This window comes from Symphalangus syndactylus, chromosome 5 (assembly GCF_028878055.3).
Source record: "Symphalangus syndactylus isolate Jambi chromosome 5, NHGRI_mSymSyn1-v2.1_pri, whole genome shotgun sequence".
Lineage (NCBI taxonomy): Eukaryota > Metazoa > Chordata > Mammalia > Primates > Hylobatidae > Symphalangus > Symphalangus syndactylus.
This window is the reverse complement of record NC_072427.2, coordinates 128,083,220-128,104,727: the sequence shown is the minus strand read 5'-3', so window position 1 is coordinate 128,104,727 and position 21,508 is coordinate 128,083,220. Positions and strand designations below refer to the sequence as shown.

General features: G+C 43.1%; 2 protein-coding genes across 3 annotated transcripts in view; one reads left to right on the top strand and one right to left on the bottom strand.

Annotated features, from left to right (window-relative positions):
- Nucleotides 1–21,508, top strand: part of EIF3J (eukaryotic translation initiation factor 3 subunit J) — a 28,325-nt gene that overhangs the window by 3,152 nt on the left and 3,665 nt on the right. Inside the window, exons 3-6 of the mRNA XM_055276883.2 lie at nucleotides 12,579–12,633; nucleotides 13,132–13,223; nucleotides 16,273–16,387; nucleotides 19,536–19,697. Of these exons, the coding sequence (XP_055132858.1) occupies nucleotides 12,579–12,633; nucleotides 13,132–13,223; nucleotides 16,273–16,387; nucleotides 19,536–19,697 (424 nt within the window). The remainder of the gene's footprint in view (nucleotides 1–12,578; nucleotides 12,634–13,131; nucleotides 13,224–16,272; nucleotides 16,388–19,535; nucleotides 19,698–21,508) is intronic.
- SPG11 (SPG11 vesicle trafficking associated, spatacsin) overlaps nucleotides 6,980–21,508 on the bottom strand; it is a 120,730-nt gene continuing 106,201 nt past the window's right edge. Inside the window, exon 41 of one of the 2 annotated variants that reach the window (XM_055276768.2) lies at nucleotides 6,980–7,487. In XM_055276768.2, the coding sequence (XP_055132743.2) occupies nucleotides 7,438–7,487 (50 nt within the window). In that variant the 3' untranslated portion in view covers nucleotides 6,980–7,437. Of the gene's footprint in view, nucleotides 7,488–16,493; nucleotides 16,931–21,508 lie in introns of those variants that run through there. The other variant, XM_055276767.2, reaches the window with a different exon arrangement.

The following is a 21,508-nucleotide window of genomic DNA, read 5'->3' as shown; positions in this document are numbered from 1 at the left end:
GAGTCTCGCTCTGTCGCCCAGGCTGGAGTGCAGTGGCACGATCTCGGCTCACTGCAACCTCCGCCTCCCAGGTTCAAGCAATTCTCTGCCTCAGCCTCCCGAGTAGCTGGGATTACAAGCGCCCACCACCACACCCAGCTAATTTTTGTATTTTTAGTAGAGACGGGGTTTCACCATCTTGGCCAGGCCAGTCTTGAACTCCTGACCTTGTGATCCACCCGCCTCAGCCTCCCAAAGTGCTGGGATTACGGACGTGAGCCACCGCGCCTGGCTATATATATATATATATATTTTTTTTTTTTTTTTTTTTTGTAGAGACAAGGTTTCGCCATGTTACCTAGGCTGGTCTCAAACTCCTGAGGTCAAAGTGATCTTCCCGCCTCGGCCTCCCAGAGTGCTGGGATTACAGGTGTGAGCCACTGCACCTGGCTTATTTATTTTGAGACAGATTTGTGAGACTGGCTAATTTTTGTGTTTTTGGTAGAGTTGGAGTTTCGCCAAGTTGCCCAGGCTGGTCTCGAACTCTTGGGCTCAAGTGATTTATCCTCCTCAGCCTCCTAAAATGCTGGGATTATGGGCGTGAGCCAGCAGGCTCAGCCATATCACCAAATTTCTGAATTCTTATGTTTTTGTACTTTTTATGAGGAGTTGCAGACAAGGCTTAGTTTCCGTGAGGTCTTCTGTTTATGTCAGCATCTAGTACTTAACCTTTAAAAATACAGGTTTAATGTCATTTGTAATGTCCTGGGAAATGAAAAGAAAACTGATGTTTTTGTTATTATAATTTGCTCCAGCACTTTACTATCATTTAGCAGACTTAGTATTTTGCTGTCCTTGACTTTTCAAATAGCTGTCTGGCAGTGGCAGAAGTGGACTTAGGTGAAACTGTACAACTGTTAATATATATGGTGAGAAAAGGCTATGCTTTTCCCCAGTTAAAAAGATGAGAACTTGGGAGCATACTTTCCCATCACCCTGGCTTTATTTACCTTTTTTACTATCCTGATAGTTGTGCAGAGGCAGTGGGAAGAACTGTTCACTTGGCGTATTTGACTCCTTCCCCATTGCTGGTATGATACGCAGGATGTGTTGACTGAGAAGGCAGTGAGTACCTACTGGAAGCAAGGACAACATAACTTTTGCTCCATTTTACTAGTCTCCTAGCATTTCAGTAGAACAGTTTAGAAGCTAGATTTATTCAGAGGGTACAGAGTTTGCAGAAACTTCTAGCTGTGTTCAGCCATCTCAGGCAGTTGCCTCTGTAATCATGTAGCATTTCTTTTAAAAGATCCTGAAGAGGCTGAGGCAAGAGGATTGCTTGAGCCTAGGAGTTTGAAGCCAGCCTGGGCAACATAGCAAGACCCCAACACATTTCAAGAGAGCGATCCTGAAGAACAGATTTAGTTGAGCCTCTCTTGTCCTACTCATTCACCCTCTGTTAGGATCCTATTTCAATAAATAGTTTGAGTCTACCAGATAAGGACATTTTTCAGGGGTTGGAAACAACTTCTAAAGAACAGGATCTGTATTTTACAGAAATGTGAAATTACTAGGAAATACCCAGAAGGTGGGCATTTTGCCAGAAAATGGATATTTTGAAGAGAGTGTGTGTATGTGTAACTTATGAAAAATTCCAAACATGCAGTAGAGAGAAACATTTAATAAACCAGTGACCAGTCTTGTCTCCTCTGTATCCCCACTTTCCTCCTCCAACCAGATTATTTTCAAGAAAATCTCAGTCATATCATTTCATACCCTGCCACTTTTATAAACTAGCAAGTTTTGAATTAGGAAGCATGTTTGTTACTGAAAAATATTTTCTTGTCATGATGGATCATTGTAAATAAACCACTTGTTTAGTGTTCAGTGTCTTGATATTGCTTAGCCAGGAATTTAAAGTAGATTGATAACTGTCCTGAATATGAGACAGGTAGGCATTGAGATGGAACTCAGCTGAGTGCTGATCCATTGTAGTATGTTAGAAGCTTAATGAATTGAATTAAATGAAGTAGAATTTACTAAGGCGGGCACCTTGGCTTCTAGGCACCCAGCATAGTTCTGAGATGGTGGAAGAACATTTTGGCTTTTAAAAAACTGAAGTTTGCTGGGAAGTCTACCCTTGCCAAGATCTCGTTGCACAGTTCTGAGTTCTCTGAGTAGAACTGCACAGCTTACAGAACACCAATTAAAGGCTTTTTTTTTTTTCCCCAGCAAGAGATTATGTTTTACCTAAACCAAATTATTTAAAGAAAAAAGGAGAAGGAGTATATGTTAGTTCCTAGGCTGTTGTTATAGGGCAAAAGAGTTTTATTGCTCGTTTGAAGCTACTTCTATTTGACAGTCTATAAATACATCTTGCTTAAGTTGGAAAGCATTTTCAGCCCTAAATGTGTTCTCATTGCATGTGACATAATGTAGTTTTATATTATGAAGACAGAACCAGCTAACTACTGGCCACATTGTTAGAAATAAAAAGAAAGCAAGATTTAAAGTTTTCTGCTTTGCTTCTGATACTTAGTTGTGTTCAATTTGGAAGCAGGTTTTAAAGTTAAAAAGCAGCCATCTCTTTCATAGAAATAGCTTAAAAGATGGGTGTGTATCTGCAGGGCAAGAGTATAGATAAGCCAAGTAGTTTATAAACAGGCCGTATTCTAAGAAGCTAGCCATTTTAGGAGAGCAGCCTGGGTGATTCTTTTGAAGATAAATTGGATATTACAGTTGAAAGATTAATTGGCTGCCAAAAATAATTGGGTAAAGGATTTAATTGGATGTTCATAGGTAGTCTCTTGAACCAAATAACCATTTAGGGCTCTTTGAAGTGAGTTGTAGACTTGCTTCCTATTTTAAATGTTAATTTTAGCTGTTTCTCTAGGAACCCTTTTTACATTTTATCTGAATTTGCTGCTGGAATTTACAAACTTCTAATGTTTACAGAAAATTGGTCGGGCCGGGTGCGGTGGCTCACGCTTGTAATCCCAACACTTTGGGAGGCCGAGGCGGGCGGATCACGAGGTCAGGAGATCGAGACCATCCTGGCTAACACAGTGAAACCCCGTCTCTACTAAAAATACAAAAAATTAGCCGGGCGTGGTGGCGGGCGCCTGTAGTCCCAGCTACTCGGAGAGGCTGAGGCAGGAGGATGGCGTGAACCCGGGAGGCGGAGCTTGCAGTGAGCCGAAATCGCGCCACTGCACTCCAGCCTGGGTGACAGAACGAGACTCTGTCTCAAAAAAAAAAAAAAGAAAATTGGGCATATTTTTTGAAGCAGCATGGTGAACATTCTACCTTAAATCTACTTTTCAGACACTTAATTTTATAACTATGGAAATAAAAACTCTAATTTCCTGGGGAAAGCTACCTGGTCTTTTGCTTTTATAATTACATCTGTTTGGAAGTGTGACCAGTCTCTTTTTGCTGACACTACGCTCCTTTCTTTAGGGGCTTAGTGCTAGTTTGGTAGTAACTTCAGGGCAGACTTGTAAGCACTTTGGGGAGAGAGCGACAGTCAAGGTTTGGATGGTCCTTTTATGAATTGAGGAGCAGATGTCATGGTTCTTCTTGGGACATGTTGATAGGAACCACTTCTTTTTTTTTTTTTTTTTGAGACGGAGTTTTGCTCTTGTTGCCCAGGCTGGAGTGCAATAGCACGACCTCAGCTTACTGCAACCTTCGCCTACTGGGTTCAAGCGATTCTCCTGTCTCAGCCTCCTGAGTGGCTGGGATTACAGGCATGCACCACCGCACCCAGCTAATTTTGTATTTTTAGTAGAGATGGGGTTTCTCCATGTTGGTTAAGCTGGTCTCAAAACTCCCGACCTCAGGTGATCCACCTGCTTTAACCTCCCAAAGTGTTGGGATTACAGGCGTGAGCTACTGCGCCTGGGTTTTTTTTTTTTTGAGACGGAGTCTCACTCTGTCTCCAGGCTGGAGTGCAGTGGCGCAATCTTGGCTTACTGCAACCTCTGCCTCCTGGGTTCAAGCGATTCTCCTGCCTTAGCCTTCCAAGTAGCTGGGACTACAGGTGTGTGCCACGACACCCAGCTAATTTTTGTATTTTTAGTAGAGATGGGGTTTCACCATGTTGGCCAGGATGGTCTCGATCTCTTGACCTCGTGATCCGCCTGCCTTGGTCTCCCAAAGTGCTGGGATTACAGGCATGAGTCACTGTGCCTGGCCAGAATCACTTCTTTTGCTACTAAAGTCTGTTCTGTGATGGAGTAGGGAATGTCTAGGTAGCTTCATTATGTCTGCATTGATGTGTGTCTGGTGTAAGGTTTATGCTTTGATGGGAGAAACTAGGGACAGGGATAGAGGTGGACATAGAGTTGGTGTGAATGTACTGAGGGAGAAGTGATATGGGTGGGGTTGGGGTGATATTTTTCTGGGAAGGGTAACTGAAGAGCATCAACATTAAATAAAAATGCTCCTATGTTGAGTTTGTTTCTTTACCTTGGGGTATTGAGATGGAGCTCCCTATTTTCAGCCATACTTTTTTTTTTTTTTTTTGAGACGGAGTCTTGCTCTGTCGCCCAGGCTGGAGTGCAGTGGTGCAATCTCGGCTCACTGCAAACTCCGCCTCCCGGGTTCATGCCATTCTCCTGCCTCAGCCTCTCCGAGTAGCTGGGACTACAGGTGCCCGCCACCACGCCCGGCTAATTTTTTGTATTTTTAGTAGAGACGGGGTTTCACCGTGGTCTCGATCTCCTGACCTTGTGATCCACCTGCCTCGGCCTCCCAAAGTGCTGGGATTACAAGTGTGAGCCACCGTGCCTGGCTTCAGCCATACTTCTTACTTCTTGACTTCGTAGTACCAGAGGCTTGCAGACCAGTTTTTTTCTTTTTTCTTTTCTTTTCTTTTTTTTTTTTTTTTTTTTTTTTTTAGACAGAGGCCTTCTCTGTCACCCAGGCTGTGGAGTGCAGTGGCGTGATCTCGGCTCACTGCAACCTCTGCCTCCCGGGTTCAAAGTGATTCTTGGGCATCAGCCTCCTGAATAGCTGGGACCACAGGTGCACACCACCACGCCCTGCTAATTTTTTTTGTATTTTTAGTAGAAACGGGTTTGCCATGTTGGCCAGGCTGGTCTTGAATTCCTGACCTCAGGTATTCCACCCGCCTTGGCCTTCCAAAGTGTTGGGATTACAGGCGTGAGCTAGCACATCTGGCCCAGTTTCTTAAAATTAGTAGAAAACTGGCCGGGCGTGATGGCTCATACCTGTAATCCCAACACTTTGGGAGGCCGAGGCAGGTGGATCACCTGAGGTCAGGAGTTCAAGACCAGCCTGACCAACATGGAGAAACCTGTCTCTACTAAAAATACAAAATTAGCCAGTTTGTGGTGGCACATGCCTGTAATCCCAGCCACTTGGGAGGCTGAGGCAGGAGAATCGCTTGAACCCAGGAGGCAGAGGTTGCAGTGAGCCGAGATGGTGCCATTGCACTCCAGCCTGGGTAATAAGAGTGAAACTCCATCTCAAAAAAATAAATAAATAAATAAAAAAGGTGAGAGGGGCCAGGCATGGTGGCTCACGCCTGTAATCCTAGCACTTTGGGAGGCTGAGGCGGGCGGATCACCAGGTCAAGAGATCAAGATTATCCTGGCCAACATGCTGAAACCCGGTCTCTACTAAAAACACAAATTAGCTGGGCATGGTGGTGCATACCTGTAGTCCCGACTACTCAGGGCTGAGGCAGGAGAATTGCTTGAACCTAGGAGGTGGAGGTTGCAGTGAGCTGAGATTGCGCCACTGCACTCCAGCCTGGCGACAGAGTGAGACTCCGTCTCAAAAAAAAAAAAAAAAGATCAGTAGAGAACCACTACAGGCAATTTAAGGTGAGAAGGTTGGTAACCAGTATACCTCTAGCTGGGCATATCTTTTTTTTTTTTTTTTTTTTTTTTTTTTTTTTTTGAGACGGAGTCTTGCTCTGTCGCCCAGGCTGGAGTGCAGTGGCGCAATCTCGGCTCACTGCAAGCTCCGCCTCCCGGGTTCACGCCATTCTCCTGCCTCAGCCTCTCCGAGTAGCTGGGACTACAGGCGCCCGCCACCACGCCCGGCTAATTTTTTTTTTTTTTTGTATTTTTAGTAGAGACGGGGTTTCACCGTGGTCTCCATCTCCTGACCTTGTGATCCGCCCGCCTCGGCCTCCCAAAGTGCTGGGATTACAAGCGTGAGCCACCGCGCCCGGCCTGGGCATATCTTAATATGTGTAATAATCCTTCTCTTTAACAAGATTCCCAGAGTTCCCAGGAGAGGGACTTAGTTCCCAGTTAGTTATTTTATACTTCAGGACTCAGGGAAGAAGTCATATTTACTATAATACTATTTTTTTTTTTTTTTTTTTTTTGAGATGGAGTCTCGCTCTGTCGCCCAGGCTGGAGTGCATTGGCTCAATCTCGGCTCACTGCAAGCTCCGCCTCCCGGGTTCACGCCATTCTCCTGCCTCAGCCTCTCCGAGTAGCTGGGACTACAGGCGCCTGCCACTACGCCCGGCTAATTTTTTGTATTTTTAGTAGAGGCGGGGTTTCACTGTGGTTTCGATCTCCTGACCTCGTGATCCGCCCGCCTCGGCCTCCCAAAGTGCTGGGATTACAAGCATGAGCCACCGCGCCCGGCCACTATAATACTATTTTTATTTTTATTATTATTTCGCATTGTAAGCTGCTTTATTCCAGCGAATTAAATTGTTTACCAGACTGTGAATTTTGTAAGCAAGTGTTTAAAACATGCTTTTTAAAGACCTTCCTTAACATTGTGTTTAAAGCTTTAAATGAAGCTGTTTACATGTATGCATTTAAAGGATGTATCTCAGCATGTTACTCTAAAGATGTGTTGTAAGTTGCTTTATTACAGTGAATTGAACTCTACTAAACCATGAACTTTGTAAGCAAGTGTTTAAAACATGCTTTTTTAAAAAGTAAATCATTTTATTTTCAATAAAAAGGTCAGTCAAATGTTTAGTTATTTAAAACTTTTTTAAAATTATTTTTTATAATTGGCACATAATGTACATATTTATGGGGTATATTGTGATGTTTCAATGCATGTATACATTGTAATTACCATTTCGTCACTTTAAACATTTATCATTTCTTTGTGATGTTAACATTCAAAATTTTCTCATGGAACTATCTTGAAATATACAACATTGTTATTAGCTATAATCACCCTACTGGGTAACAGAACACCAGAACTTATTCTTCTAACTGTAACTTTATACCTATGACACTTTAAAGAACTTTGGTCCATTCAGAGCAGGTCCCTTAGTTTTTCACTAAGATTGTGGGATGGCTATGTCTGGGCCTCGGTTTCCTTTTCTGTAAAATGGGGGAATAACACTACCTTCCTTACAGGACTGTTGTGAGAATTAACCTTGTTACTACACCTGTTTCTCAGAAGGGTTGTAAATATGCATCTTCTGGAAGTAAGCAAATGGTCCTCCTATATGAAACACTGCCGCATATCACTCACAGATCCAGCCTTCCTGTGTTCTGTGAAGATTTAAACAACAAAAAATGCCTAGTAATTCACTTTTATTTTTAGCTCTTTGGTTCCTTTTGTACTGTGATGTATAGCACTTAGCAAACTAACGGCGAAATACAAACGTTTGATCTCTAATTTCTAACTCTAGTATCACAGTTACTCAAATAATGACTAGCTGGTTTGCTTTCAATCTGTTAAAACTGCGAGCTGTGGGTTAAATTGCTGAAGTAAGATGAATATAAAAATACACTTACTTTTTAATACAAAGTTCCTTTAATTATGCTTGCAGACTGTATGACGGCCTTAATCAGGATGTTGAATTTTTAATTTCTTTAGTGGACTTAGAGATTTTTATTAAGAATCAAGGCTTGGTTAGTTTATATTCCTAGACTGACACAAATTTGTGATCTGTCGTGTTATGAAACCAGAAGCTTGGTGTCATAGTGTGGCATATTAGTCATACTAGTCAGCCTTTGCTTCTTTAGTAGCGTCAGGGCCTCTTGCCCTGCTTTTGCCTTCTTGCCACTCAGCTTCAAATGGCATGTCATAGTGTGCCTGGTGGTTGCTGAGACAATGGCCAGGCTACCTATGATTAAAGCCGTCTTTAATCGTAGAGCTGTGTCTGTCTCTATTAAACTTGAGCCTTCTAAGTTCTGTGGAGCTTTTAGAAAATTGTGTTTATATTTAACTCAGTGATTGAGTTAGGCATAGAAAAAACAGAGTATAGATCTTTTTTTTTTTTTGAGACAGAGTCTCTGTTGCCCAGGCTGGAGTGCAGTGGCTCGGTCCTGGCTCACTGCAACTTCGCCTCCTGAGCTCAAATGATTCTTATTCCTCCGCATCCTGAGTGGCTAGGATTACAGGCGTGCACCACCATGCCCGCCTAATTTTTGTATTTTTTAGTATAAACAGGGTTTCATCATGTTGGCCAGGCTGGTCTCGGAACTCCTGGTCTCAAGTGATCTGCCTGCCTTGGCCTCCCGAAGTGCTGGGATTAAAGTGCCCTGAGTTAGAGAGTGGGATCCATGAAGGCTTGATTAGCTCTTGATTTTTTTTTTTTTTTTTTTTTTTTTTGTGAGACGGAGTTTCATTCTTGTTGCTCAGGCTGGAGTGCAATGGCACGATCTCGGCTCACCACAGCCTCCGCCTCCTGGGTTCAAGCAATTCTCCTGCCTCAGCCTCCCGAGTAGCTGGGATTACAGGCATGTGCCACCACACCCAGCTAATTTTGTATTTTTAGTAGAGACGGGGTTTCTCCATGTTGGTCAGGCTGGTCTTGCATTCCCGACCTCAGGTGATCTGCCCGCCTTGGCCTCCCAAAGTGTTGGGATTACAGGCATGAGCCGGCCTTGACTTTTTTTTTTTGAGACGAAGTCTCGCAGTGTCACCTGGGCTGGAGTGCAGTAGCACAATCTTGGCTCACTTCAACCTCCCACTCCTGGGTTCAAGCGATTCTCCTGCCTCAGCCCCCAAATAGTTGGGATTATAGGTGCCTGCCACCATGCCCAGCTAATTTTTTGTATTTTTAGTAGAGACAGGGTTTCACTATGTTGGCCAGGCTGGTCTCAAACTCCTGACCTCGTGATCCGCCCACCTCAGCCTCCGAAAGTGCTGGGATTACAGGCGTGAGACATCCTGCCCGTCCTGACTCCTTTTTAATAGTGGGCTTAAGAATTATATAGACTTAATTCATTAACCAGGATTATGTTGTATGGAATATTCCTTGAAATAAATGAGCTATTAGCCAGAGTATAGGATGCTTTTTACATTTGGGGGAAAGTAAAAACTATAAAGTTCTCTCAGTTTTTTTATTTATTAATAACTGAATCACTTTCAGAGAGGCTATTGATTTCAGCTAGGTTGTCCTAACTGCTAATGGAGAAGCTTTCTTATGAAGTTAGGTAAGTTGATATGAAGGTTCATATGGAAAAACAAACATGCAAGAAAGGCCAAGAAAACACTAAAAAATCTGAAAACCTACAAGGAAGGACTAGCCCTAGCTGACATTAAAATACATTGTAAAGCCTCTGTAATTAAAACAGTACGGGCTGGGCATGGTGGCTCACGCCTGCAATCCCAGCACTTTGGGAGGCTGAGGTGGGTGGATCACCTGATGTTAGGAGTTCGAGACCAGCCTGGTCAACATGGAGAAACCCCATCTTTACTAAAAATACAAAAATTAGTCGGGCATGGTGGTGGACACCTGTAATCCCAGCTACTCCAGAGGCTGAGGCTGGAGAATTGCTTGAAACCAGGAGGCAGAGGTTGCAGTAAGCTGAGATCATGCCATTGCACTCCAGCCTGGGCAACAAGAGTGAAACTCTGCCTCAAAAAACAAAACCAAAAAAAACCCAGTATGGTACTGTTATATGGAGAGACAGTAGACTAGTGGGATAGGATCAAAAGCCCAGAAATAGACCAAGTACATATGAAAATTTAGTATATGGTAAGTCACAGGGTATCTTAAAATGTTTTTTGCTGCAATAGAATGCAATAGACTGGGTATTTTATAAACAACAGATTTATTTCTTATGGTTATGGAGGCTGAGAAGTCCAGTATCAAGGTGCTGGCATCTGGCGAGGGCCTTCTTGCTCTATTATCCTGGGGCAGAAGGGCAAAAGAGCACAAAGGATTGCAGGAGGTGTCAGAACTCATCCTTTTATCAGGTATCTACCCCTAAGATAAAGGTATTAATAATCCATTCATGAGGGCTTTGCCTCTAATCATTTCTGAAAGACCCTACTTCTCAACACTGTTGGATTGGAGATTGTTTTCATCACATGAACTTTGGAGGACACATTCAAACCATAGCCCAGGGAAAAAAACCATTATTTATTAAAGGGTTTTAAATAAATGATGCTGTGACAACTGGGTAGCCATTTGGGAAAAAAATAAAATTAGATCCATGTCGCACATCATACACAAGAAAAAAACTCCAAATAGATCAGAGATCTAAATAAAAAAAACAATGAAACCCTATACATTCTAGAAAAAATGGTGGGTGAATTCTTAGGTGTAAGAAAAGACTTTCTGGCTGGGCGAAGTGGCTCGTGCCTGTAATCCTAGCACTTTGGGAGGCTGAGGCGGGCAGATCACCTGAAGTTGGGAGTTCGAGACCAGCCTGACCAACATGGACAAACCCCATCTCTACTAAAAATACAAAGTTAGCCAGGCATGGTGGCGCATGTCTGTAATCCCGGCTGCTTGGGAGGCTGAGGCAGGGGAATTGCTTGAACCCGGGAGGTGGAGGTTGTAGTGAGCCGTGATCATGCCATTGCACTCCAGCATGGGCAACAAGAGCAAAACTCCGTCTCAAAAACAAAACAAAAGAACAAAAAAACAAGAAAAGACTTCCTTATTAACTTGAAATCCATCCGGAGGCAATGAAAGAAAAGACTGGGGCTAGACACGGTGGCTCACACCTGTAATTCCAGCACTTTGGGAAGCCGAGGTGGGCGGATCACAAGATCAGGAGTTCGATACCAGTGTAACCAACATGGTGAAATCCTGTCTCTACTGAAAATACAAAATTAGCCAGGCATGGTGGCGTGCGCTGGTAATCCCAGCTACTCGGGAGGCTGAGGCAGGAGAATCACTTGAACCTGGGAGGCAGAGGTTGCAGTGAGCCGAGATTGTCACTGTATTCCAGCCTGGGCGATAGAACGAGACTCTGTCTCAAAAAAAAAAAAAAAAAAAATTTCTACTAAAAATAAATGAGCCAGCCGGGCATGGTGGCTCACGCCTGTAATCCCAGCACTTTGGGAGGCCGAGGTGGGTGGATCACGAGGTCAGGAGATCGAGACCATCCTGGCTAACATGGTGAAACCCCGTCTCTACTAAATATACAAAAAATTAGCCGGGCGTAGTGGCGGGCGCCTGTATTCCCAGCTACTTGGGAGGCTGAGGCAGGAGAATGGCGTGAACCCAGCAGGCGGAGCTTGCAGTGAGCCGAGGTCACGCCACTGCACTCCAGCCTGGGCGACAGGGCAAGACTCCGTCTCAAAAAAAAAACAAAAAAATGAGCCAGGCGTGGTGGTGCATGCCTGTAATCCCAGTTACTGGGGAAGCTGAGGCAGGAGAATTGCTTGAACCTAGGAAGTGGAGGTTGCAGTAAGCTGAGATTGCGCCATTGCACTCCAGCCTCGGCAAGAAGAGCGAAACTCCGTCTCAAAAAAAAAAAAAAAAGTCTGGTAAATTTTACTGCATAAATTTGTTGGGATGCATAGCACTTCATGGGGAAACAATAGAGGCATTTCCATCAAGAAACCAAGGATGCCCATTACCTCTGCTGCTGTTCAACATTGCACTAGAGGTTTAGCTGGCCCAATTAGATAAATCACTTGTGAGGGCCTAAGGATTGGTAGAGAAGTAAAGCTATCTTTTGTTTGCAGATAGTTTTCCAGGTAGCATACCTGGAAAACCCTAGAGATGCAACGATAAATCTAACTTAAGTGATAAATGAATTCAGTAAGGTAGCAGGATATTAACATATAAAAAAGCCAATAGTCATTTTTGTTTATTTGTTTTGAGACAGGATTTTTATGATGGTGAGTTGCCTAGGATACTATGATAGGACACTATCATAGCTCACTGCAGCCTTAACCTCCTGGGCTCAAGTGATCTTCCCACCTTAGCTTCTCAAGTAGCTGAGACTACAGGCACATGCCACCTCGCCCAGTTAATTTTTAAATTTTTTTTTTTTTGCAGAGATCAGGTCTTGCCAATAGGTTTTTATACACAAATAATAGCCACATAGAGGACATAATAGGAAAACACACTATTTATAATAGCAACATACAAGATGAAATACTTAGGAATAAATCTAAAGAGAAATGCCCAGAGCCTCTAATAGGGAAACCACTTTAAAACACTTCTGAAAGATACAAAAATGTACTTGATCAAATAGAAAGACAGCTCTTATTCTTGGTTAGGGCAGCTCAGCATTATAAGATGTCAGTTCTCCCTACATTGATTTACAAATTTAATGCAGTACAAAAAAATACCAACAAACATTTCTCTGGAGTTAGTCAAGTTGATAATAAGGTTCATGTAGAAAAACAAACATGCAAGAATTATTAATGGAAGTCCTTTTCTTTAGGATAACTGGGATGACGATGATGATGAAAAAAAAGAGGAAGCAGAAGTAAAACCAGGTGAGCCACTGGGGCCTCTCCATTTTTGTTTTTATGTCTTGCTAAGCATTTGTGACTTGTATTAAGACAGATGACAGAACGCTAACAAAATGGAAGATTTGGGTATTTAGAAACTAAGTGTCCTTCCATTCCCACTTTATTCTGTTTTCCCTGCAACTTTTCTCTATCGCCTCAAAATATAATCAGATTAGATACTTGTTGTATTTCTGTATGAGTGCTTGTTAGTAGGAAAGGGTAGAGGTTTTGGCATTAATTATAGTTGAATGATCTAAGCCCTGCCTATAGGACGGTGGGGAAATATGAAGGGATATTTGGATCTTAGGGGTTACATTAGAGAGGAGAAGGAAGAGTCCCAGAAGTTTCCCATTATTTGTGAGAAAAATCACTGTTTGAAGCTGGGAAAGGTTTGGTCTCTTAACAGTATATAAGTATCATGTCTGTCTCATCCATAAACTGGAAAATAGTAGAACTGTGAATAAAACTTTTTTTTACTTCTAGAGGTAAAAATTTCAGAAAAGAAAAAAATAGCAGAGAAGATAAAAGAGAAAGAACGGCAACAGAAGAAAAGGCAAGAAGAAATTAAAAAGAGGGTAAATTCTATTTTCTAAAATACAGAATTCTCACGTCGGTAGTGGTATAGTTTCTAACAGGCTGCACATATTACGTAGCAATTTGAAGGGCTCTGTAAAGACCGTAAATTGATACCATAAGATAGGTAAAATCCAAACAAATTGATTTGTGGTTTTTGCAAAAACAGAACCAAGTTTTATATATGAGTGTCTTTTAAGTTTTCACAAACATTCAGAACAGTCATGATAGTGCAGTGACTACAGTCAGTGATTTTTGCCAGTGCCTGTAATTCATTCTAGTCAGCAGGATTAGTTTTTTTTGTTGTTGTTGTTTTTTGTTTTTTTTTTGGAGACAGAGTCTTGCTGTGTCTCCAGGCTGGAGTACAGTGGCACAATCTCAGCTCAACGCAACCTCTGCCTCCCGGATTCAAGCCATTCCCCTGCATCAGCCTCCTGAGTAGCTGGGACTACAGGAGCCACGGCGAGCTAATTTTTTGTATTTTAGTAGAGATGGGGTTTCACCATGTTGGCCAGAATGGTCTCAATCTCCTGACCTCGTGATCTGCCCCCCTCGGCCTCCCAAAGTGCTGGGATTACAGGCGTGAGCCACCGTGTCTGGCCAGGATTAGTTTTTATTTGCAGTGTATATATTGAACAAAATATAAAAATTGTTCATTTCTGTGCCATGTGCTATATAAATGTATTTGTTTTTGATTATTTGGCACAGGATCAGAAATATTTGCTTTTTTTGTTTGTTTGTTTTTGTTTTTAGACAGAGTCTCACTCTGTTACCTAGGCTGGAGTGCAGTGGTGTGATTTTGGCTCACTGCAGCCTCCACCTCCCAGGTTCAAGCAATTGTCATGCCTCAGCGTCCCAGGTTGGAATTACAGGCACATGCAACCATGCCTGGCTAATCTTTGTATTTTTAGTAGAGATGGGGTTTCGCCATGTTGGCTGGGCTGGTCTCAAACTCCTGACCTCAAGTGATCTGCCTGCTTCAACCTCCTAAAGTGCTGGGATTACAGGCATGAGCCACCATGTCCAGCCTATTTTCTGTTTCTTTTTTTTTTTTTTTTTTTTTGAGAGATGGAGTTTCACTCTTGTCGCCCAGGCGGGAGTGCAATGGCGTGATCTCAGCTCACTGCGATCTTCTCCCGGGTTCAAGTGATTCTCCTGCCTCAGTCTCCAGAGTAGCTGGGACTACAGGCGTGTGTTACCACGCCCAGCTAATTTTGTATTATCAGTAGAGATGGCATTTCACCATGTTGGCCAGGTTGGTCTCGAACTCTTGACCTCAGGTGATCCACCCGCCTTGGCCTCCCAGAGTGCTAGGATTATAGGCGTGAACCACTGTGCCCGGCCTATTTTCTATTTCAGAACACATTTACATGGTTCAAAAATTAAAACAGCCTGGCGTGGTGGCTCATGCCTGTAATTGCAACGCTTTGGGAGGCTGAGGTGGGAGTATTGCTTGAGTCCATGGATTCGAGACCAGCCTGGACAACATAGGGAGACCCCGTCTCTACAAAAAATAGAAAAACGAGCTGGGCATGGTGGCACATGCCTGTAGTATCAGCTGCTTGGGAGGCTAAGGTAGGAGAATCACTTGAGCCCAGGAAGTTGAGGCTGCAGTGAGCCATGACTGTGCCACTACACTCCAGCCTAGGTGACAGAGCAAGACCCTGTCTCAAAACAAAAAAAAAAAAGAAGAAAACGGCCGGGCATGGTGGCTCATGCCTGTAATCCTGGCACTTTGGGAGGTCGAGGCAGGCAGATCACAAGGTCAGGAGATCGAGACCATCCTGGCTAACGTGGTGAAACCCCGTCTCTACTAAAAAATACAAAAAATTAGCCAGGCCTGGTGGGTGCCTGTAGTCCCAGCTACCTGGGAGGCTGAGGCAGGAGAATGGCATGAACTCAGGAGGCGGAGCTTGCAGTGAGCGGAGATCACAACCACTGCACTCCAGCCCGGGCGACAGAGCGAGACTCCATCTCAAAAAAAAAAAAAGGAAGAAAGAAAAAATAATTATATCCCAGTATAAAGAGAAGATAGATATACACTAAGCTGTCAACTGTCATCTCAGAGAAGTGGGTTTGGGAAACAAATGACATCTACTATTATATCTTTAAAATTTGTTATAGTGATAATTTTATAATTATACAATATGATGAAAAGGGGAAATGTTTTGAACCATTCTGTTGGACATTTAGGTTGTCTGTAAATTTATTTGAAATTATGAATAATACTCTAATGTACATTCTTGGGCTTACAAATTTGTGTGCATCTTATTTCTTAAGGTAAATACCTGGAAGTAGAATACTTGATTAAAGCATGTAAAAATATTATTTAAGACTTGATACATATTACCAAGTTGCCCTAGAAAGGTTTTTCCAATATAGTTTTAGTAGCAGTGTATGAAAGTAGTATTTTTACCTTGTCCACAGTCTCAATTCCTTTTTTTAAAAAAGGCTATAGAAGTAACCCCAGTCTTCCTGGGTACAGATCTGTCACATTACCAGCTGTGTTACCTTCTATTATTTTGGGCAGGTTGTTTCTTTGTGCCTCCATTGCTTATCTTTAAAATTGGGTTAAGGATACCTAAAGTGGACTGGGTACAGTGGCCCACACCTGTAATCCCAACACTTTGGAAGGCTGAGGCGGGCAGATCACTTGAGGCCAGGAGTTCAAGACCGGCCTGGCCAACATGGTGAAACCCCGTCACTGCTAAAACTACAAAAATTAGCTGGATGTGGTGGCGCACGCCTGTAATCCCAGCTACTCAGGAGGCTGAGGCATGAGAATCACTTGAATCCAGGAGGCAGAGGTTGCAATGAGCGAAGATCGTGCCACTGCGCTCCAGCCTTGGTGGCAGAGTGAGCCTCTGTCTTAAAAAAAAAAAAAAAAAAAAAAAAAAATCTAAAGTGTTTAGAAGAATGCCTGAAACAGTAATTACCAGTGTTCACTTTTATTTATAATTATATACGCTTATTTAAGAATTCGTACAATACAGAAGGGTACTGAGTGCATCATAATCCCAGTGCTTTTAAAAAACTTTGGTTTCATTTTAGTTAGAAGAACCTGAAGAACCTAAAGTGCTAACACCAGAAGAACAATTAGCAGATAAACTGCGGCTAAAGAAATTACAGGAAGAGTCAGACCTCGAATTAGCAAAGGAAACTTTTGGTAAGACGGGAGTATGATTGCAATACAGTATTAAACGGTTACAGGTGAAGACCCAGAAAGTTCAGAAAACATCTCCTTTTCTTAAAAGAAACATGACACTGGCTAATGTAGATATTAGAAAGCAGTTTTTAATCTCTGTGTATATTTGCGATTTCATTACATGTTCAGATTTTTGAATAATTGTTTTGAGTAAAAGATTATTAAGATAAGTCATTTATAGCAGAGCAAGAAGGGCAAAAAGGAGTAGACTCAGATGAAGTACACTACTGCATAGAATATTTTTATCAGCTGGATGAAATTTGCATGAAGTGTGAGGTCTGTAGGTTTGAAATGGACTGCAGGGCTGTCCTGTTGTCTTAAGACTTAGACAGTAGGATGTTGCTCCAGGTGAGGCATGCACCTTTTGCTGTGCCTTCTTGTGCTCAGTGTCATTTCCTTCTGCAATCCTCCTTTGCCCTTACCATGCCCTATCTTTAGAGGGCCTCCATTTCTTTGCGCGGTGTCTGCAGCTGTGGTTAGTGCATGAGATAAAAGTGCAGGATCCTATAAATAGATACATTCAGAGTGTTCCAGAGTAAGAGACATGGCTAGAGAAATAGTCAAAGACCTCACTTCATTTAACCAAGTTATCGTTACCTGTTGAGTACTTTTCAGAGTAGAAGATCATGTTGAAACAGTTAAATCACTGAAATTTATAGCCAAGAAGGAAAGCTCTAGTTATTGATACCCCTCCCCCACTTTCATACTTTCTCTACTCTAAAACAGATCAACAGGCTGACTGTAGTGATTGTTTTCCTTTTCATGGGGAAGTATGACCTTATCTGTCAGTGGATCTGTACAAATATCAGGAGTTGCTGTGAATGCTCCTGTGCACCATTGTATGCTTGGCAGGTCTTAACTGCACTCATCTAATTATAGAGAGCTCTTGGCTGTTATTATGTGTCTTCCTAGGATGGTAAAAGCTGCCCATGTGTTTATTAAAGAGGCAGGTTTATGAAGTGTGCATAAAGCCTAGCATGGGACACCTGTTATAGACTAAAAGGTAAAAACACGCATTCTTTTTTTGTTTTTTTTTTTTCTTCGAGACGGGGTCTCGCTCTTTCACCCAGCCCGGAGTGCAGTGGCGCGATCTCGGCTCACTGCAGGCTCCGTCCCCCGGGGTTCATGCCGTTCTCCTGCCTCAGCCTCCCGCGTAGCTGGGACTACAGGCGCCCGCCACCTCGCCCGGCTAATTTTTTGTATTTTTGGTAGAGACGGGGTTTCACCGTGTTAGCCAGGATGGTCTCGATCTCCTGACCTCGTGTGATCCACCCGCCTCGGCCTCCCAAAGTGCTGGGATTACAGGCGTGAGCCACCGCACCCGATCTAAAACACGCATTCATACAGTCATTGTTAATAGGATTTTACTGTTGTGTTTCTCATACTAAAATACCACATGTAATATTGTTAATAACTAATCTACTTGGCATGGAGGATACAGAAGCATACTAATCTTAGTGTAAAACTCATCTAGGCCAGATTTTTTTTTTTCTAACAGGGTCTGGCTCTGTCACCCAGGCTAGAGTACAGTGGCTGAGATTGGCTTACTGCAACCTCTGCCTCTGGGCTCAAGCCATCCTCCCACCTTAGCCTCCCAAGTAGCTGGGACTACAGGCGCATGCCACTATGCCTAGGTAATTGTTGTTTTTTGGGGGTTTTTTTGTAGATACAAGGTTTCACCATGCTGCCCGGGCTGTTGTTGAACTCCTGGGCTCAAGTGATCTGCCCGCCTTGGCCTCCTAAAGTGCTGGGATTACAGGCGTGAGCCACCATGCACAGCCTAGGCCAGATTTCTTCTATTGGGATTTAACATGTTTACCCCTGCTTAGCTTCTGGAGTTAGACAAATACTTTCACAGGATCCATCTTTGTTTCTTTTTGTTCCCTCTCTCCCCACTTTACTGTGGGGGTGTTCTTGGAGAAGAACAGAGTATCCCTTTTGTAATGTAATATGTTGTGTTTTGTTTTTAGAGAAAGGGTCTTGCTCAGTCATCCAGTCTGGAATGCAGTGGCATGACCGTAGCTCACTGCAGCCTCAAACTCTTGGGCTCAAGCAATCCTCCCACCTCAGCCTCCCGGGTAGCAAGGGCTACAGGTGAATATCACCACACCTGGCTAATTTTATTTATTTTTTTGAGACAGAGTCTCACTCTGTCACCCAGGCTGGAGTGCAGTGGTGCAGTCTCAGCTCATTGCAACCTCCGCCTCCTGGGTTGAAGTGATTCTCGTGCCTCAGCCTCCCAAGTAGCTGGGATTACAGATACATGCCACCACCATGCCTGGCTAATTTTTGTATTTTTAGTAGAGACGGGGTTTCACCATGTTGGCCAGGCTTCTCTCTCGGACTCCTGACCTCAGGTGATCCGCCTGCCTAGGCCTCCCAAAGTGTTGGGATTACAGGTGTTAGCCACTGTGTCTGGCCACACCTGGCTAATTAAAAAAAATTTTTTTTTTGTAGAGACGAGGTCTTGCTGTGTTGCCCAGGCTGGTCTCAAACTCTTGGCCTCAAGCGATCCTCCCTCTTAGGCCTCCCAAACAAAACACTGGGATTACAGGTGTGAGCCACTGTGTCTGGCCTTGATATATTGTTTTTAAATGAATAAAATACTTATTTATAAAGAAAACCTGTTATATATAAATAGATGTCAGAATACTAAAATGACAAATTTGTGATACAGAATTATATGCTTCCTTATCGATGCATTAAATAAGGTGTAGTGGCAGGTCTAATAAATAATGTTGTTTGAGAGTAATGATGACTGAACAATATTAATATTGAAAGATATCTGTAATGTCAGAAGAGTGTTTGTGATCTCTCCTGGTAAGTCATGTTTTGCTAATACCACTGTGATTTGTTGCCAGTCAATTGAAACTGAAGGAAATGCTGAATTAGAAGTTAATAAAGATGTAACTTTTTTTCTGATTTAAGTTTTTACCCCCCCTCCCCCCCAACCCAGTCATTCTATCCAATGACTCCACTGGCTCCAGGTTCAGAGCCCCTGCTTTAGAATGAAACAACAGGGTTATTCAGATAGCTAATTGGCTTGTAAGGTTTCATTTTTAAAAATCCTAACCACCTGATACTTTTCAGTGCTTCTTTTCTCCTACAGGTGTTAATAATACAGTTTATGGAATAGATGCTATGAACCCATCTTCAAGAGATGACTTTACGGAGTTTGGAAAGTTACTAAAAGATAAAATTACACAATATGAAAAGTCACTATATTATGCCAGTTTTTTGGAAGTCTTAGTTCGAGATGTGTGTATTTCATGTAAGTAATTCTAATTTCTAGCCCCTCTGGGTAGATTTTTAGTAGGATGTTATCTTCAGGAGGTTGAAGGTTATTTTTTATTTTCAAGGATACTATAATACAGACTCATGATTTGCTGTTTTTAGCAATTACCTTGTGAATGTTGTTCTACAGATACACAGTGAATTTGAATGCTGGATCTTTTTGTTTGTTTGTAGGGGTAGGAGGACTTCTTGTTTTACGATGGCTTCCCTAAGAGATACCTGGGCTTGTCAGCAAAGCTGCTAATAAAACACTGGCCTATTCTTTTTATCTGATTATCACTTGAGAGGGGCTGGGAAGTATCTTTTGAGGGAAAAGGTCTCTGGCACTGTAGGATTTGGGTTGGGGAGACATCAGCCACTGTCTGTTACAAATCAGAATTAGACAAGGTGCAAGTTGAGTGACAGGGCTGGCACCTATTCTCTGGGTCCATGGTTGTGGTGCCACACCTTGATAGGAGTCATACACTTCAGGGCAGGGTGAATGGGAGTGACAGCCATGGGTGGTGTGGCAGGAATGTATGGAAGGGACTGGTTTTGCTAGTATTTGCAGTTTTTTTTTTTTTTTTTTTTTTTGAGATGGAGTCTTGCTTTGTTGCCCAGGCTGGAATGTAGTGGCACGATCTCAGTTCACTACAACTTCTGCCTCCTGGGTTAAAGCAATTCTCCTGGTCTGGCGCAGTGGCTCATGCCTGTAATCCCAGCACTTTGGGAGGCCGAGACAGGCAGATCATGAGGTCAGGAGATTGTAGACCATCCTGGCTAACACGGTGAAGCTGAGGCAGAAGAATGGCGTGAACCCGGGAGGCGAAGTTTGCAGTGAGCTGAGATTGCGCCACTGCACTCCAGCCTGGGTGACCAAGTGAGACTCCGTCTCAAAAAAAAAAAAAGCAATTCTCCTGCTCAGCCTCCTGAGTAGCTGGGATTACAGGCGCCCGCCACCACGCCCGGCTAATTTTTTGTATTTTTAGTAGAGCCGGGGTTTCACCATGTTGGCCAGGCTGCTTTGGAAGTCCTGATCTCAGGTGATCCCCCTGCCTTGGCCTCCCAAAGTACTGGGATTATAGGTGTGAGCCACTGCACCCAGCCTATTTGCAGTTTTTAAGATGGAGAAAAAGGAATGCTACACAATGAATTGGGTTTTCTTTGAGAAATTATCACTAAGCTGAGGGTTCTACATTTGATTGGTAATGTGCCCAGAGTTGATATTTTATTCTGCATGTACTAATTTTTTTCTGGTTTTTGGAGGTGTTCTCTAACCAAAACTGAACACTTTCTGTTAGCTAAAAACTGGTGTCTCTTTCCAGCTTCATATTTTTATAAAGCTGATAATGCTGTCCACTGAACAGGAGTATTTCTTGGTAGGACATAGAGATGGTCACTGTTCTCATTGTAGTTCCCGTGCAAGAAAATGGAGACATCGGCCGGGCGCGGTTGCTCAAGCCTGTAATCCTAGCACTTTGGGAGGCTGAGGTGGGCGGATCATGAGGCCAGGAGTTCCAGACCATCCTGGCCAACATAGTGAAACCCTGTCTCTACTAAAAATACAAAAAAATTAGCAGGGCGTGGTGGCGGGCGCCTGTAGTCCCAGCTACTTGGGAGGCTGAGGCAGGAGAATGGCGTGAACCCAGGAGGCGGAGCTTGCAGTGAGCCGAGATGGTGCCACTGCACTCCAGCCTGGGGGACAGAGCCAGACTCTGTCTCAAAAAAAAAAAAAGAAAATGGAGACATCATGGGATAGAGTGTTGTCATTGTAGGTTTAAGAATTGTCATTCTGGCTGGGCATGGTGG